Here is a 19525-nt window from a genome sequence, read left to right on the forward strand (position 1 = left end):
GAGATTCAACTCGGAAATAAGGAATAATTTTCTGACTGTGAGAACTATCACTCCAAGGAACAGAAGGTGCCTTCAGAAGTTGTGGGAGCTTCATCTCTGGAGGCTTTCAAGAAGAGGATGGACTGTCATCTGTCAGAAATGGTGTAGTGCCTCCTGCTTGAGTGGGGGGTTGGACTAGATGGCCGAGAATGTCCCTCCCAACTCTGTTATACTGTATATTCTGATGATCAAAACTTTCTGGAAGTATTTTTTGTTGTTAAACAGAGCAAAGGAGAAGAACTTCGAATAATTTCATCTCTGAACTTTCCAACTGAATCCCGCCCCCTAAAACAATGTGTTAGATTAGACTGAATTTATCTGATTTTGAACAATCCAGGATGTATTGACCTAGTCCTCGAAACAAAGACCCTTAAAAATATATTTATATTTGGGAATTTGAAAAAACCCTTTTTCTGCCCTGGAAAAAAACCCCTCTAAAAGATAGAATCCCCCAACCTGTTCCTTAAGCAACTGGGCTATTCTGAAACCTGTTTGACATCCTTTGACATTCCTCAAGTAATCTACAGATGCCTCAAAAAAATTTGCAATGCTGAATTTAGTTTTCGGCAAAATCTAGAGGCAACCTTGACTGAAGGTTACACAACCTTGATAGACAACACCTCACCTTTAAGGCAGCCCAACACAAAAGTCATACAGGTTTCTTTCACTGAAAGAAGGGCCATGAAACACCCTTCTGGCTGACTACGCATCGGATTCCCACATGCTTTCTTCTGGCCCGCAGCCTGGCGTGACTAGGCTTTTACTGTCCGCAATGATAAATGGAACATTTGCCCGGTGATTATGATAATGACAGTATTGTATATTTTTTTTACAAAGAGAGGAAGCTTCTGTAGCGCCACAACCAGGAGGCGTTGACCAGAGCACTTTGTCACTCTCATTCCTAGCACTTCACTCCACCCCACAGCGTCTAGACATGTCTGGCGTGGAAGGCAATGACAAGAAGGATCACAGCGCTGGCGGAGACATAAGCCACTGGGTCTTGGTTGATAAATGCCTGCTCTTGGCAATGTGTATGGGAAAGTCAAGCACAACGTTCCTCTGCAGTGCTTCTTTGGACAATTGTTCAGAGAAGAAGCAGAAGTGTCTCCCTGGATGGGCCCTCTAAATCTTAGGTGTTTTGCATACTTCACTGAGCCGGAAGATTACGTATGACCTATAGACAATTCTCCCCACTTCCCCCACACCCATGGAGTGGGATGACACGATCATTTGCTAGGATGCTAGCATGGTGGCATAGTGGTTAGAGTGCAGTACTGCAGGCTATTTTATGCTGATTGCCGGCTGCCTGCAATTTGGCAGTTCGGATCTCACCAGATTCAACATTGACTCAGTCTTTCATCCTTCCAAGTTTGGTAAAATGAGGACCCAGATTGTTGGGGACAATATGCTGATTCTGTAAACCATTTAGAGAGGGTGTAAAGCACTGTGAAGCGGTATATAAGTCTAAGGGCTATTGCTATTCTTTCCTTCCTCCCTCCCTCCCTCCCTTTCTTCTGTGTTAGCACAGTGGCTAGTATTGCAGTCTAAGTCTTCCAAATGCCAGAAGTTCGATCTTCACCGGGTTGACTCAGCCTTCCATTCTTCTGAGGTTGGTAAAATAAGGACCCAAAATTGTTGAGGGCAATATGCTAACTGTGTAAACCACCTAGAGAGGGCTGTAAAGCATTGTGAAGTGGTATATAAGTCTGCCATTGCTATTGGCTTTATTTAAAGCACTGCCTAAATCCACGGAGGGCTGATGTGTTACTTCGGGCAATGGCAAATTGTTGCGAGAGTTTGATTTTTTGGTAGCGAGAAAGATGATGTGAAAAGACTTTGGTCTCTTCCCTCTGTGAGTACTTTTTTTCAAGCTTTTCCATAACCTTGGGATATGGTGCTTTCTGTTCTACATTTCCCCTTGCAGGGCCTGATTCTAGCCAAGCCAGGATCAAAGAAGGTAATGCGGTGAAAGCTGATTCCTTGAAGCCAGTCTAATTTGGCTGAAGGATATCTTGATGAAGAAGCAGGGAAGGTCACTCCAGCCATCCTAGTTGTGGATGGTGAAGAGGTTCTTCCATGTTTCCTAGATCAAGGGTCCCCAACCCATGGGATGGAAACCAGTTTTGCTCCATGGCCAGTTGGTAACCAGGCTGCACAAGTGGTGGGTGAGTGTGCAAAGCTTGTGCATGAGCAGGAGCTAGGTTGCATGTGCATAACCATGCCCTCCCCACCGCTGCTGCTGTAGCTGCCAATCCATGGAGCCATAAAGAATAGAATAGAATAGTTGGAATAGAATAGAATACAATAGAGTAGAGTAGAATAGAATAGAATCATTGGAATAGAATAGAATACAATAGAGTAGAGTAGAATAGAATAGAATAGTTGGAATAGAATAGAATACAATAGAATAGAGTAGCGTAGAATAGTTGGAATAGAATAGTATACAGTAGAGTAGAGTAGAGTAGAGTAGAATAGAATAGAATCGTTGGAATAGAATAGGTATTATTTTCAGGAAAAGATGAATGTGTCTATGTCACTCATGAGGCAGGGCAATGGAGATAGAGGAGGTGAGAAGGATGCTCTTCAACATCTCTGATGTCCACAAGATGAATTCTACCAGGTCTTCGTGGTGAACATGAAGCTATATTTTCAACCCTGCTCCTCTGTCTCCAGTCCTTCCTCGTTGATTTAAATAGAAACAGCAAGAGAGTTTGCAATTATATTCCAGAAATAAAATAGATGAGGGTTAACATTGAAGGTCTGAAAAGATAATACTTGAAGGAGAATTTCAGAGCCTGAGATGATCAACTTCTACTAAGTTATTGGCTATCACGGAGAACCCCGATGGCATCTGGTGCTGAGGGTGCCATTCCCTCCTTCTTGATGTTTGGTAGCTGGTTTCTTATTCTCTTAATGAATTTTAATTGCAAGCTAAATTGCTTATGTTCATGCGTCCCGCTTAATAAAACTTGCCTGGTGGATATTTTCACCTCTCTGGCTAATTCTACTTATGCATTCCTGCTGTCAAGAAGTAGTTATTTTTTGAATCAGGTAGATGGCCTGCTGGCAGCCTCATAGTGAAAATAATTTTTGAAAGAGAAGAAAGAAGGAGAAGGGGGAGGAGGGGGAGGAGAGGGAAGAGGGGGAGGAGGGGGAGGAGGGGGAAGAGGAAGAGAGAGGAAGAGAGAGGAGAAGAAGAGGAGGAGGGAGGAAGAGTGAAAAAGAAGAGGAGGAGGAGGAGAAAAGAAGAAAAAGAAGAAGAAAAAGAAGAAAGAAGAAGAAGAAAGAAAGAAGAAAGTAGTATGACACATAAATAGCTTTTCACTCCCTCACCTGGTTAGACAGGTATATTTTTGGGTGTGGAGCACCTTCTATAATTAAGCAGGATTCCTTGATGCCTTTTGTAATATCTCTGCCTGTCTTCTCTCTGGCACTACCTGTATAATCTAGGTGTTTCCTTCTCCTCCCCATTTTCCAGGTGTGGCATTTAGGTAATGCTTTCCCTGCCTTCCTTTTTCATTCCTCGCTGGGATCAAGGCCTGAGAACTTGACTGCTTCTGTAAAGAAAGGCGCAAATTAGGCTGCCATTTGAGTCTATCCTTCACAGAGCAGCGGAGAGGAAGCCAGAAACCCAACGCAGGGCGATAAAGACCCACGAGATGGAAACGCCAAGGACAAACGGGACCGCAGGCAAGCAGGAGGAAGCCAAGACCCCCTCTTCGCCCAAGAAGGAGACCGAAGAAGGGAAGAAAGCCAGCAGTCCAAACAAAGCTGAGAAAGAAGCCAACAAAAATAATGTGGTGCAAAACCAGGAGACGGCCCAACTCAAGAATGCTATGTATGCCGGAGGTGACTGGAAGAGACCCATCATCCAATTTGTGGAGTCGTCTGACGAGAAGAGGTCAACCTACTTCAACATGGAGCTTGGGGATGCCAAGAAGTCAGGCTTCCCCGCTGGGGGGGAAACTCGGAGGTCCCAGGTCTCTTTTCCCGAGCGGGGAGATTTGAGGAAGCCCCTGTTCAACGTGGAGACCAAGAAAGCTTTTGGCGGTGAAGGAGAAGGGAAGAAGTCAATGTTTTCCAGTGGACAGATTGCCGATCTAAGAAAACCCATCATCACCCTGGGGGAAACCGGAGAGGCCAAAAGGACCAACTTCAACCGGGTCGGTAGGGTACCTACTGGAAGACCCCGGGTAGTTCTGGAAGAGGTCCTTTGCGACTCTTGCATCGACAACAAGCAGAAGGCGGTGAAGTCCTGCCTGGTGTGCCAAGCCAGCTTCTGCGAGCTTCACCTGAAGCCCCACTTCGAAGGGGCAGCTTTCCGAGATCACCAGCTGCTGGATCCCATCAAAGACTTTGAAGCCAGGAAATGTCCCATTCATGGCAAGACCATGGAGCTTTTCTGCCAGACCGACCAAGTCTGCATCTGTTACCTTTGCATGTTCCAAGAACACAAGAACCACACCACCGTGACGGTAGAGATTGAGAAATCGGGAAAGGAGGTATTGTAATTTTTCCTTTTGGCCTACGGTTGAACTTTACTTACTCTTTCTTTCCTCACCCCAATTCTTGCAAGGAAGCATTTTCACCCACACGGGACCAAATAACCTAGATTGAATGCTAAGTGGTATTTAGCCAGTTAGGTTTCCTGTCTCTGGGCTCTACAAAGATTTAATTGACCTGGCCATATCCATCCCTGAATTGCTCTGAATTCTTTTGTGAAAAGATGGTTAGGGGGAAAAAATCTCATTCCCCCTTAATCCCTGCAGAGATAATCTACCGTGGACTAATTATTACTTTGACCTCTCGGCCAAAATATGCACCACAGGAAAAGTAATTCTATTTTTTTTAAGTAATGATTATGATTATGGCTCAAATCATGAAAGACCCCATAACCTGTTTTTATTTACCCCCATATCCACAATCCCCTTCCCCCAAGCCTGCTTGCAAGGCCTCGGCCCAAGGAGGCATGCTGGGACTTGATTCTTGCTGGATTGTTCTGGAAATCTATCGGTTGATAATGCAGATATGGTTGGACGGCGGAGGGGGGGGAGCGTGGGCTGTTTTTCGCTTCATCCCATCTTGAAATCCACACGAGGGACATTTCTGTGAGCACCAAAACAATCTGCTTGAGTGAGAGGTGCTTGAGACGAGGAAATAATTTTCGGTTTCAGTGCTTCTTTTATGACGAGAGGCAAAATACTTGAACCACTTTAAAACAATCGCAGAGTAGATCTCAGCATGCGCTGTAAAGCCACAGGTATTCAAATTATGCCTTTCTCCCCCCCCCCCACTTTCTTCCCATGTTACATTTTCCAATTTGGCAGATGATCTGCGTGTCTCACTCTTTCTCTCCACTCTTCTCTCTCTTCCCGTTTTATTCTTACAATGGCCAAGTTGAGAATCAGCCCAAGCAGATGCGTTTTGGATATGGGGTATACGTTGGGCAGCTTTAAGGGGGCTTCTTATCTTTTAAAGCAAGCATCTGCTTTAAATTGGATAACCTAGAACTATGCCGATTAAGGCCTGACCTAAGCGTAGTACACAAAATTGTCTGCTACAACATCCTACCTGTGAATGACTACTTCAGCTTCAACCTCAATAATACTCGGGCAAACAATAGATACAAACTCAAGGTGAACCGCTCCAAACTCGATTGCAGAAAATACGACTTCAGCAACAGAGTGGTCAATGCCTGGAATGCTCTACCTGACTCTGTTGTTCACCTTCAATCTCAAACTGTCCACCGTGGACCTCACCCCATTCCTAAGAGGTCCGTAAAGGGGGCATGCATAAGCTCACCAGTGTGCCTACCGTCCTTGCCCTACTGTCCCCATTTATTCGTACCCATTTCCTGTGTTCATGTCCATGTTTATACTTATACCTGTTATCTCGTACATGTTTGACAAACTAAATAAGTAAATCTCCAACCTTGGCAACTTTAAGACTTGTGGACTTCAACTCCCAGAATTGAAGTCCACAAGTCTTAAAAGTTGCCAAATTTGGAGACTCCTGCTTTAAAGAACCCATTTCTCTAGGCTTTGGTTGACTTGGCCTCAGATTCGGTTTGCCGACGATTTATTTAGTAAGCCACAGTTAAAGAAGCTGGTTTGTAGCATAGCCTGTGAACTCATTGACCCACTTGTGAAAAACCCATAAGTGTTTGCAATTCCACCAGACTTTTTTTTTTCTGTCTTGTCATCAGTGATGGATGCTTTAAGGATTAGGAGAGGCAAATTACTTCAATTTGCTTGAATCTGGCAGGATTACATGGATTTTGGAGTCTCGTGGATGGCAGAGGAAGCATTAAAAAAGTGTCACATTACTGTACCAACCCAACTTACATTTGAAACATTTGTTGGTTTCTTTTTGCCTTTTTTCCATGATTGTTGAGTGTCTAACCTCCTTTGAATTTTGAAAAGCTTTCAGCTCCACTCATTTAAAGGGACATTGTATAAAATAAAATAGAATAGGAATAGAATATGGAATAGATTGGAATGGAATATAAATTATGAATAGAATATGATTTATGAATAGAATAGAATATAATATGGAATTGATTGGAATGGAATATGAATTATGAATAGAATAGAATAGAATAGAATTCTTTATTGGCCAAGTGTGATTGGAATTTGTCTTTGGTGCATATACTCTCAGTGTACATAAAGAAAAATAAAATGGAATACATTAATCAAGAATCGTAAGATACTTAGTTATTAATAAGCAATCAACTTATACTAGGAAACAAATAAAACAATATAAATTGTAAAGATACAAGCAACATGGTTATAGTCGTAAGTGGGAAGAGATAGGTATTAGGAAAGAGATAGGTACTAGGAAGGAAAAGAAGAATGATAGTAATACAGTCTTAGTAAATAATTTGACAGTGTTGAGGGAATTATTTGTTTAGCAGAATGATGGCGTTGAGAAAAAACTGTCCTTGTGTCTAGTTATTCTAGTGTGCAGTGCTCTATAACATTGTTTTGAGGGTAGGAGTTGAAACAATTTATGTCCAGGATGTGAGGGGTCTGTAGATATTTTCACGGCTCTCTTTTTGACTCATGCAATGTACAGGTCCTCAATGGAAGGCAGGTAATGGAAGTTTTAAAAACTCCTCCTCCTCTTTTTCTCTCTTTTCCCCTCCTCCTCCTCTTCTTCTCTTTCTTCTTCCTCTTCTTCTCCTCCCTCCTCCTCCTCCTCTTTCTTAAGAAATTGATAAAATATGATAAATCTGTAAGAACACACCCGTTTCTTTACATAGCAAAGAAATTGTAGTATAAATCTGGTCAAATTTCATTCTACAGAGAAGTTTTAGATTTCCCCTCCTGCCTCAACATGTAGTGCTAGTAGGTACACCTACTTTATTTAGTCATGCACATCTAAACAAATCAGGGCTCTCTACCTGCGGTGGACAATCTTATGTGGCTGTGGGGCACACACTAGGGAGGGGAAGATGTTGATCAGGCTGGCTAGACCTACAGTGTAAATATCTCACTCACATCTAGCTTCGCCCAGCCTATTACTCATGGTTAATTGAATCTCAATTTGCTGAATTAATCCAAGATGCTGGGTTCACACACCATCCTGAACTTTCAGTTAGAATCAAGCTTCGCCCAACCCAGTTGGTCGGCTAGTTCTGACATGGATAGACTCAGTTTCTAGTGGGACCAGGATTTCCTGTATTTTGGGGGATTGGGGGATAAGGACGTTTGGGTGTTTTAAGTTACCAACAGGTTCTTATTGGAGCTATTTTTAAGAACTATTCAACCTCCTAACTTAGTCAGAATGCCATGTCAATGATTTAACAGAATAACAGAGCAGGAAGGGACCTTGGAGGTCTCCTAGCCCAACCCCCTGCTCAAGCAGGAGACCCTACACCATTTCAGACAAGTAGTTGTCCAATCTCTTTTTAAAAGTCTCCACAACTTCTGGAGGCAAGTTGTTCCACTGCTTGATTATCCTAACTGTCAGGAAATTCCTCCTTAGTTCTAGGTTGCTCCTCTTCTTGATTAGTTGCAGCTCCTAATCTGGATCGGCCACTGGGACCAGAGGTTTAGTCTTTCAAACTTTCAGATTTGTGCTGGAGCCCAACCTTCAGCTCTTCTGTGCATAGACTATGAGCTGAAGAAGCTTCTTGGATGAGAAGCAAAACATCTTCAGGGAAAAACAGAGAAAGTCCACTTTTGAAACTATGACCTGGATGACTAAGAATCTCCATCACCCAAAACAGACATTCTGGTGAGAGAGAATTTCCCTGAAGATGGACTTCAGAGTCCAAAATCTCAGAAAACTAAATCTCTGGTCTTGGTGACCAACTTACATTGGATCCTGTGTCCTAAATTAGTCTGTTGACTCTCCCCTCCCCCCCCCCCAATTTCTCAACCTGGGCTACTTTGAGATGGGTGGGGAAATTCGGTGACTTGAAGTCCACCCATCTTAAAGTGGGCCAGGTTGAGTAACGTTGCAAAGGCTCTCCGATTCCTGGGCTGCAGAAGGGAAGACAAAGAGATGGAAGGCCACGAAAGGTTTTGGAAAGAGGGCCGAGGCGATGTGGGAATGTGTAGGCGGGAGGCCATCAGGGTAGCAATTAAAAAAGAATTAAGTAATTGCACAGAAGGGAGAGAGAAAGAGAGATCTCGAATTTCTGGTTCCCCAACAACAAAGGAGAGGCCCTCGCTTGGTCCTCCTCTGAGACCAGGCGCCGGGAACGATGGCCCAGCAAAAGCAGCTGTGGAAGTTACATTTTTAGGTAATTGGAGAAAATGATTCAAACACCCCAAAGGAGCTGAATGAATGAAATGGAAATGAAAGAGTATCCCTTTCTCTTCTCTTCCCCCCACTTCTTCTTCCAAAGCAACTGTCTCCACCAAGGGCTCCTTAAGGAAGGAGGATTTGGCCACTGGGGACCCCGGAATGGAATTATGGTCGTTGTAATCCAATGCCCTTGTTGAATGTTGGAAGACTGTCTAGTGGAGAGAATAGAAATCTCTCTCTCTCCCCCTCTCCCTCCCTCCCTCCTTCCCCCTCTTTCCCTTTCTCTCCTCTCTCTCCCCCTGTCTCTCCCTCCCCTCCCTCCCTCCTCCTCTGTCTCTCCCTCTCCCCTCCCTCCCTCTCCCCCTTTTTCTCTTGCTCTCCCCCTCTCTCCTTCTCCCTCCCTCCCTCTGTCCTCTCTCTCTTCCTCTCTCTGTCTCCCTCTCCCTCCCTCTCCCTCCCTCTCTCTCCCAACTCCCCCCCTCTCTCCCTCCCACCCTCCCTCCTCTCTCTCAATCTAGTGGGGCATGATAGACCTGATTCCATGGGAGTGTCAATTGCTCTTCAGGCTGCAGACGTGACAATCTCCTGCTGGGGTTCCATCTCACTTGCTCTCCATGGGCTCAAGTTGCTCACTCGCCACAGGTTCCAGTTCAGAATTCCAATGCCAGCGTTGAGTGGGGAAAAGAAGAGCCACCTACATGTGGCTCTAGTCTGTGACATCCACCTCAGGGCATCCCCATCTCCTCTTGATTCATCTCCTTGAATGAATCTACAGTTGGAGTGATTCCCAGGTGCTCAGGGATCAGGGTTGGAAAGCAAGATGGGAATCTGAACAAATGGACAAGCTAGAAAGCAGCAGTGCCTCTAACAGGCATACATGGGGAAGGTGATGGACGATACAAGAAGGGACGTGGTCTTTGGAAGTGGTTTAAGCCATCATTTCTGACTTGGGGACGTGGATGAACTGGGTCCCTGATGGTTTTGTTGACTAAGCCACGTGGGGCTAAGTTGTGCTCATTGGTATGAGAATGACCATTCCCATGACTTATGGACTCGCATCAGATGCTAAGCTGCACATAGACAAATGCCATTATTTGCACTCCCTGTGGTTTGCCCCAGACACATCTATTGAACCAAATACTTTTATAGGTCGTTTATTTATTGCAAGTGCTTTTTTGCCATTTCGGGGGGGGGGGGGGAAGCATTAAAAATGAATCTAAATGGTCTACATAATAGAACAGTTATATGAAATGAGCCAATGGTGGTGCAGTGGTAAGAGTGCAGTACTGCAGGCTATTTCTGCTGCCTGCCGGCTGCCTGCAATTCAGCAGTTCAAATCTCAGCAGGCTCAAGGGTGACTCAGCCTTCCATCCTCCCAAGGTCGGTAAAATGAGGACCCAGATTGTTGGGGGCAAGAGGCTGACTCTGTAAACCACTTAGAGAGGGCTGTGAAGCACTGTAAAGCGGTATACAAATCTAATTTTGCCTTTGGCATTGAGTCATGCTGGCCACATGATCATGGATATGTTTTTGGACAGCGCTGGCTCTTCGGCTTTGAAACAGAGATGAGCACCGCCCCCTAGAGTTGGGAATGACTAGCACGTATGTGCAAGAGGAACCTTTACTTTTACCTATTCATTCATTTGCCATTGATTATTGGTCTCTTGTCTTGATCAAGATAGAAATGAAATATGTGACAATAGCAGCATTCATTTTCTTGGAGGTTCTGTCTCTTTATGATTCCTTACACTCTTGTATATTATTTGCTGCTTCTATGCTCAAAGGCCACTTATTCAGGAAGACACCTGTTAAAACCTGTGTGAATTAGGTACGCCAGATACCTCCTACCTTGTCCTTCACCCACGGAGAACCTCTCTCTAAAGCTTGTAAACCAACACTATACCCCCGAGTGTTGCCTAGTCTTTAGAAGAATGGTAAGCCAACAGCTGACATGTATGCCAAGGCTAGGTCACCTGATGTTCTCAAGGAGAATGGAGCTCCAGTTCCCACAATGGTGCTGTGTGAACACACCCTGGGAATCTGGCTAGAAAGAAATCCAATCCCGGTGAATTGCTGGGAGGAATTTCAAAGGTGGCCATTTCTGCATCTCTGGGTTTCAGGAAGACACCACATGATCTTGCCGAAATCTCCTGCAAGGCCTGCTCAGATATCCTCCCCGTTCTGGAACATGGCAGCATGGAGAAGGCACATGCAAAGCTTACAGGCATTTGGGAGCACACCAAGAACTTTTCTGAGCACCAGCCAGCACTGAGCATTGGCTGGCAGTCCACGTGGCTTCTTGGTTTCTGCATGCAGCAGATGTGCCTGTTTAACAAATCAAAAGCGTTGGCTGACTTCTAACCTTGCTGGCCCTCCCTCCTAATACATTCCAGATCTAATTATATGATACTGTGGCCAAGTTTCACTGAGATGGCTGGACTGATTCTTAATCAGTTGCTCTTCTCTATTTCTAGGGATGAATCAACAGGGAATTTTTGAAGATGGACATTTCTGGGCTATTTGAGATATACCCCTAACTATTCCCTTAAACCTTCTGCAGAAGCTCCGTTTGCTTAGTCCTCTTCTGCAATGTATTTTGCCTAGGACAAACACAAGTTTGTCCAAAGTGGCAACTGAATGATGCCTGGTCCCATTTCCCCTCCCTTCTCACCTCTGTTTTCTATAGTGGATAAGAAAACGACACCATACAACAAGCCACTCTGTGCAAAACGGCTTCTCAGATCATCTAGGGAGGACAGGAGAGGTGAAAGGACACCATGCAGAAGGAGGGAAATCCAAGAAGCTGGGAAACTATTCATCCTAAACTTTCAGAGACAAAGCTTCAAATCTGTTTCCACAATAAGTCTTCTGAAGTAGGAACCCAACTATTTGGAAGCTCATTTTCCCTAACCTATGTCGTCTTGAGAGACACGGTGGCTCAGTGGCTAAGATGCTGAGCTTGTCGATCAGAAAGGTCAGCAGTTCAGCGGTTTGAATCCTAAGCACCACATAACAGTTTGAGCACCCATTACTTGTCCCAGTTTCTGTCAACCTAGCAGTTCAAAAGCATGTAAAAATGCAAGTAGAAAAATAGGGACCACCTTTGGTGGGAAGGTAATAGGATTCTGTGTGCCTTGGGTGTTGAGTCCTGCCGGCCACATGACCACGGAGACATCTTTGGACAGCGCTGGCTCTTCAGCTTTGAAATGGAGATGAGCATCACCCCCTAGAGTCATGAACGGCTAGCACATACGTGCGAGGGGAACCTTTACCTTTACATCATCTTGAATCTGTGCAACTTCAGTGTGTAGGTGACGTTCAAAATCAGGGACATTTTTGATACCTCCACTGAGCCAATCGTCAAACAAGATTGGCTATGTGAAATTGTAGCCTAGGATGGAACCTACATACCTCTTACTGGTGAGACAAATCCTTGGGTGCTGATAGGAATTGTGGTCATTGGTCGTTTTGATGCTGCAGAAAGATTCCAGGTTGAAGAAGGTTGTTCCTGAATAAGCATTGGACACACCCATGCAAACACCAGGGATCAGTGTTTTCCAATTTTGGCAAATTGAAAGTGAGTAGACTTCAACTTCCAGAATTCTCAGCAATGGCTAGGCATCCAGTTATATGACTTGGAAATCACCAAGGTTGGGAAAACCTTCCCTAGATAGATCTTGAAGATAGTTTGAGAATAGGCAGATGCTGGGATGGTGCAGTCACTCCTCATGCTTCGTGTCTTCTCCCCAACATGTGTATCTTTTGCATGGGCTGTTCTGCAACCTGTAGCAATGCAGTTGCAGAAAATCCACCGTGTCATTCCCAAGCTAGGGTTCAGAGCATATTGAATGTGTAAATAATATGTAATTAAATCAAGGGAGTGAATGAGAACATCGCTTGTGTTTGAAGGATACGTAACCCTTCTTTCCCAGATGGAGTAGAACAGTGTTTTGAGAGTGCTTTTGTTCAACTCAAGAGTGGTTCTACACACAGGGTGGGGGGTGGGGGGTGGGGAACCACTCTGTGATATTTGAAGAGCTTGGTTTCCAAGAGAGTTGTTATTGTGCTCCAGAGAGTTTCAGGTAAATGAGTATTATTAAGAAAGGACCTGAAGGACAATCTCATCACTTCAACAGCTCTATTGGAGAAAGAGAGACATCTTCATTATGCGGAATTGTGATGGAAGGAGGCACCCAATTGTGTTGTCTCTCTTTTCTTTTCTATGGAGATGTTCCCAAGAGAAGGTCCTTGGGTCAGAAAGAATTCTTTGTGAACGATGGCCTGGGAGAAAGTTGTTAAAACTGGAACAACACATGGCATCACCAATAAAACATGCTTACATTTCACCATCTCCCCGCTGTGTGCCTCCAGCCATAATTTTTGTTGTTCTTGTTAGTTGTGTCTGACCCATCGTGGCCCCATGGACAATGTTCCTCCAAGCCTTCCTGTCCTCTACCATCCTCTGGAGTCCATTTAAGCTCACACCAGCTGCTTCGGTGACTCCATCCAGCCACCTCATTCTCTGTTGTCCACTTCTTCTTTTGTCCTCCATCGTTCCCAGCATGAGGCTCTTCTTCAATGTGTCCTTCCTTCTCAACATGTGGCCAAAATATTTGAATTTCATTTTCAGGAACTGGCCTTCTAAAGAGCAGTCAGGGTTGATCTCCTCTAGGACTGACCGGTTGGATCACCTTGCAGTCCAAGGGACTCGCAGGAGTCTTCTCCAGCACCATCGTTCAAAGGCCTCCATTCTTTGGCGCTCAGCCTTTCTTATGATCCAACCTTCTCAGCCATCCATTGCAACTGGGAAAACCATCACCTTGACTATGCAAACTTTTGTTGGCAGGGTAATGTCTCTGCTTTTTACTATGCTGTCTAGATTTGCCATAGCTTTCCTTCCCAGGAGTAAGTGTCTTCTGATTTCTTGGCTGCATTCCCCATCCGCGGTGATCTTGGAGCCCAGGAAAATAAAATCGGTCACTACCTCCCTTTCTTTCTCAACTATTTGCCAGAAATGGAGAGGGCCGGATGCCCTGATCTTAGTTTTCTTAATGTTGAGTTTCACCCGCAACAAAAGTCTCTTTAGCCCTAATTAAGACTGCCCCAATTAATCCATTATACTAGCAGCCACCCTGGGGTCAGTAGAAGTTCTACCTTCGGAGGCAGAAGTTAGAAGAGATTATTTCTTAGGCCTGGAGCAGGCCATCAGAATCAAGGTGAGATTCCACCCGACGTGGTCAGGACCACGTTTAGACTTCCATGGAGCTTCACAGGGCCTCCAGGTGTCCCTCTATTTTTTTTTCTTTATTCATGGAAAGTGTCAGGATTAGCTGGAAGGAAAATTCTGTGTTAATACTTCCATTCTGTCCACAATTTATTTGCACAGTTTTTAATAATCCCTTCTTCTTATGCACTTCACTGTTTTTTTTTCTCACTGATTCACACATCTGACAAAGTCATAACGTTGGGTCAGTAATCCCACTCATTTTGGCATCCCAGAATAGGATGGTTACAATTTGCTCAACAAACCTTTCTTTAAAACTCCTGCCTAGATTGGAAGGATGCCAGCTGTTGCAATGTCTCTGCCGCGTGCTCCTATTGTGCATTATTTTGTCTTTCACACCTCCTATAAGATGATAAGTCGCTCAAGTGCTTTGACTGTTAATGGAATCAGGGTGCAAACCGTTTGTGCAGTGACGAAGCATGGAAGAAGAGGAGACCTTCTTGTAACCTGGCATAGTCCCTCCACCTTCCTCAACTGGTTACATTACCCTGTTTCCCCGAAAGTAAGACCTCCCCGGATAATGAGCCCAATCAGGCTTTGAGTGCATGCTCTAAAATAAGTCCTCCCCAGAAAATAAGACCTCCCCTAAAAAATTTATATGCATGCGCAGCCGGTCCCTGTCATTTCCTGGGGGGGGAGAGGGGGGAACTTGCCCCATGTGCCCCACATTTCCCTGCCATCCATGCGAAATGGCCTTGCAGAGGCCGTTCCGCATACCCTAGCTACCACACCCCTTCTCTTAGTGGCGGCCGCAAAAAGAGCGCCAGGCCCAGCAACGTTAGGGCTGACAAGAGTGTGCCAGAAACAGAGACGGAACTTCTGGCCCTCTCTGGATCAGCTGATCCACGGGCCAAGGTTAAGGGGCCTCCTGCACCTCAAAAATAACTACCCTGTTTTTCAGAGTACAAGATGCACTTTTTCCCTCAAAAAAAGAGGGGGAAAGTCTGGGTGCATCTTATACACTGAATACAGCATTTTTGGCCAACCCACCCCCCCTTTGCAAAAATGGATGTGCAGAGGGAGCCCAGGAATGAGCAAAAATGGCCCAGCTCTCAGGATCACTTTGCAAGTCTCCCAAACCTCCAGGAGCATTCTACAAGCCTCCCAAAGCTCTGCATGCCCGTTTTCTTTGCACAAAATGGCCTGTTTTTGTGAAAAATGGGCCATTTTTTGCTTATTCTTTGACCCCCCACCCCCCAGGAGCACTCTACAAGCCACCCAAAGCTCTGCATGTCCCCCCTTATTTTTTGCAAAAAATGAGGCGTGCAGAGCATTTGGGAGGCCTGCAGAGTGCAAAAACTTTTTTTTTAAAAATTACCTCTTCAAAATCATGGTGCGTCTTATACTCCAATGTGTCTTATCATCCGAAAAATACAGTATGTGCCAGGTATTTGTTTACATTTCCAACAGTTTGGGGCCCTATTGCTAAACATTTTAGCCAATCTTGCCGGGGGCAGACGCCACGTCTAAAGATGCTCATGTGTGATTAACTTACAAAACTTGTAATAGGAGTTAAGCAGTTGTAAAAAGCGATATAATTACATTCAAAGTCATTATACTCTGGCCTTCAGCACGTTGGTGAAAGTAGCTCCAGTAGGAGAGACCATAATACAAAGACCTTCAGAGGAAAATGAAGCTCCAGCTACTATACCCCTTCATAATATTATGGCATCTAGCTAGCTAGACCAATTCTAGGTCCAAGTACTCTGTTTCCCTGAAAATAAGACCTCCCCGGATAATAAGCCCAATTGGGCTTTTGAGGGCATGCGCTAAAATAAGCCCTCCCCCAAAAATATTGCAACACAGCCGCAGCCATGAGGTGACCACGCTCGCCGCCTCCTGCACCTCAAAAATAATACCTCCCCGAAAATAAGGCCAAGCGCTTATTTCGTGGGGTCAAAAGAAAACAAGACCCTGTCTTATTTTCGGGGAAACACGGTAGCTATTAGTCCATACACCAGCTCTCAACAAAAGCATTTTGATTTTTTTTTTTTGCAAACAGACAAGAAGTATGAAAAAAAGCCCTCTCATTAATGGTGTCAGGGTTGCTTCAGGCAGGCAGAATTCTGCAAGTTGTCCAAATGAGTGAGAAATTTTTTTTTCAACCCATCCCATCCCTATCTTAAGGGAGAAACTTCAAATATTGCCTTTTATGCTCCTGCCAAGGCATCGTCTGATCCAAGATAGAAAAGAGATGGAGCTTGGCTTGGAGATCTGAAGTCTGGAAAGGTCCCCATCATGAGCTGATCCAACTTTTGAAGGGCCTCGGGCCACCTGAAGAGGGATGGGTGGAGACTATGAAAACAAGGTGCTACCAGAACCCAGCAGGAGCTAGGTCAAGGCCCAGCATTAAACGGCCTGTAATTTAATTTCCATGCAAATTAAATTATATTAATTTCATACAGTTCACATGATTACCCTCCGTGCCTTTCATCTCTTTTTCCTCTCCTGCCAAATTAAAAATTACAATGAAGCAACTTTTGGAGTGGTTCCTGGGGGGGTCAGGTGCAGCCTCGGGGACCCGTGCAGCTGAAGCAAAACCTGAGCGATTCCTTCAGCAAAAGTTGGGGCTGGAAGGCCTGATTTGCATGGAGGAGGTGAATGCGAGTGAGTTAAGCCCGAGCGCTAATGGATTAATTAGCTATCGCAAACGAAATGGCACCTCCTCCTTTACACAAAGTGCATTTCTGTACATCATGGGCAAGGCCAATCGTTGGCCTTCAGATATTCAATTTGAGCTCCTCAGGAACCATCTACAGGTGTCTCTAAATGGAGGCTGGACTGTATCAACTTTGTGGCTGCAACTGGATTGTGTTGGCTTGTTTGTGAATCCAGGGGTTCATTTGGAAGTGAATACCGTAGTTTTTGGAGTATAAGACGCTTCTTAAAACATTTTTTATTACCAGTTTGGGTGAATAAGTAGTAAAAAATGCTTTAAAAATTAAAAAAGTTGGCCACGCCCACCCAGTCACATGACCGCCACCGCCACCACCACCAAACCATGCCCACCAAGCCACGCCCAGAGAACCGGTGGCAAAAAAATATCCATTTCACCATCATATACATCGTATAGGTAAGGACCTGCATATGGTTGGACGCCACATCAATTCTTCAACTTGCACCGATGTGAACACAGCCATGGATGTTATAAGTCCCTTTGTGGGCTCCTTGATGCTGTTTGAGTTTGGTGGTTTTCTTGCAGATATTTCATGACCAAACTAGGTGACATCTTCAGTGCTACAAGGAAGTGGGGCTTCCGGAGTGGAGGAGGAAAGAGAATGGGTGGAGAAGGAGGGGGAGGAGGAAGAGGACTGTGTTGTCCTTGGTTCTTTCTGAGTCTGATTAATTGGAGGAGAGGAGCTTGGTTGTTTTCTTGTTGAAGTTTCATGATCCAACTAGGTAGCAACATCAGTGCCAGAGGAGAGGGGGTTTGTGGAGAGGAGGAGGAAGAGGAGGATGACTGTGGGTCCTCGGTGCTTTCTGAGGGTGGTTTTCTTGCAGATTTTTCATTATCAGTTGCTAAAAAGGGAATGGGGTTTGCTCTCTGTTTATATACAATATAACCCCATTCCCTTCTGGCACTGATGATGTTACATAGTTGGGTAATGAACTTCTGTAAGAAAACAATGCAGTTCAGAGAGCACCAAGGACCCCACAGTCCTCTTTCTCCTCATTCCCCTTCTCGTTTCTCCTTCTCCTCCTCTCTGCTCACCCCATTCCCATCTGGCACTGACGATGTTCCCTAGTTGGGTCATGAAATGTCTGTAAACAAACAATCCAGCTCAGAGAGCACCCAGGACTCCACCGTTCAACAACCCTGAGCCATAAATATTCTCTTCTAAGGTCCTTCGTGTGTTAGGAAACTGTCCCTTGGCTCACGGGCTTGTCAAGGAACCCATCAACGTCTCTCTAGCTGCCCTCTGCACAGATCACACCTTAAAATGGGGAAGGGGCAGGAGAGTGGATGGATTGAGGCCAAGCTCAGCAACAGCCTCCCTTTCGCTCCTCTGCCTTCTCTTGAACCCATGCCAAAGGGCCAGGCCCAAATCCCCAAGCATTGTTGCAACCACGTTCCTACCAAAGGCATCTCCCGATCAATTGCAACATGAAGGTGACATCACCCGTAATTACGCGAAGAAAGCATTTGAGTTGTAAAGACGCACCCTGGGCACAGTTCTTTGATTCATGCCCAGCCGGGATTTTGAAATCTACCACTTCTCGTTGCCCCTCTTGATGAACAGGTCCATTTCCCCCCCTCCCATTTCTTCCCAAGCGATTCATTAAAAAAATATATAGATCTGACGGCTTCTAAGCCTCTTTATTCTTCACAGCTTTGCTTGGGGAGCTCAGAGCTTTGGGCTCCATCAGAGAACAATCGGAACGTGGGTGGTTTCTAAGTCCAACTCATCACCTGCCAAGAAGCGGTAGCTGGAGATACCTGTGGTTCAGGGCCAAAGACAGGAGAGTTAACTGGGGCTGTGGGGTTTCATCCCTCTCTTTCTCTCCTTTCTCCTGTAGACGGAACTCTCTTTGCAGAAAGAGCAGCTGCAGCTGAAGATCGTGGAGCTTGACGATGAAGTGGACAAGTGGCACAAGGAGAGAGACCGTATCAAGGTGAGTGCAGCCCCAAGGTCCTCCCTCTTCGGTCTTCTCATGGCGGTGGTGGGATTCATGTTATTTTTACTACTGGTTCCGTGGGCGTGGATTGGTGGGTGTGGCAGGGGAAGGATACTGCAAAATCCCCATTCCCTCCAGAGTGACATCATGCAGAGATGCTACCAGTCCACTTTTTAATTTGTGCCATGTTGGCTTTTCCCAATGTAGGAACAGGATATAACTGGTTTTGTTGTCCATACCCTTTTTGATAGGATTTCCCCACCCCGAGTCAGAATCTGTTGCCCTGTAGCTAAAATCCATTTTTCCAAATGATTCACCCCAGAACAATGAAGATTAAATTTGAATCTTTTGCTTCTTCAGGTGTTTGATCTCCCCTCTACTCATACTTCTCTTTATGTTTCCATCTCCTTTAATCTTTTTGGTGGGATGTCATTGCTGGTCTTTGACAAACTTGTTCTAGTTTTCTACATCCTTCTTAAGGCATGGTGCCCAGAACATATCTCTTTCCATGGGATGAGATCTAACCAAAGTAGAATTAATCCAGATCTCTTATTATTATTATTTCCTGTGAATTTTATAATAGTGATGTCTCTAGTCTGGGGCTATACACACCAGGGGTGGGTTCCTGCCAGTTCTAATCTCTTCTATAGAAGAGGTTCCACAAATCTACTGTGCCATTTAGGACCAGTTCCAGCTCCCTCCCCCCACTTGTCTGAACCACACTTGCCCTGCCCACCGCTCACTGATTGGCTGGCTCACCAATCACCCTGCCCGCCTCTAAGAGTCCTAGCTAAACCTTAACGTCTTAAAGCTGTCAAGTTTGAACATCCC

At 45.1% G+C, this 19525-nt stretch overlaps 1 protein-coding gene across 3 annotated transcripts in view; it reads left to right on the forward strand.

Moving 5' to 3' along the window:
• The first annotated feature begins 3218 nt into the window (after positions 1-3218).
• TRIM29 (tripartite motif containing 29) overlaps positions 3219-19525 on the forward strand; it is a 34194-nt gene continuing 17887 nt past the window's right edge. Inside the window, exons 1-3 of one of the 3 annotated variants that reach the window (XM_081960895.1) lie at positions 3220-3384; positions 3518-4541; positions 18596-18691. In XM_081960895.1, coding sequence (XP_081817021.1) covers positions 3699-4541; positions 18596-18691 — 939 coding nt within the window. In that variant the 5' untranslated portion in view covers positions 3220-3384; positions 3518-3698. Of the gene's footprint in view, positions 4542-18595; positions 18692-19525 lie in introns of all 3 variants that reach the window. The other 2 variants (XM_081960893.1, XM_081960894.1) reach the window with 2 other exon arrangements.

The sequence above is a fragment of the Natrix helvetica genome (assembly GCF_964273705.1).
Source record: "Natrix helvetica genome assembly, chromosome: 8".
Lineage (NCBI taxonomy): Eukaryota > Metazoa > Chordata > Lepidosauria > Squamata > Natricidae > Natrix > Natrix helvetica.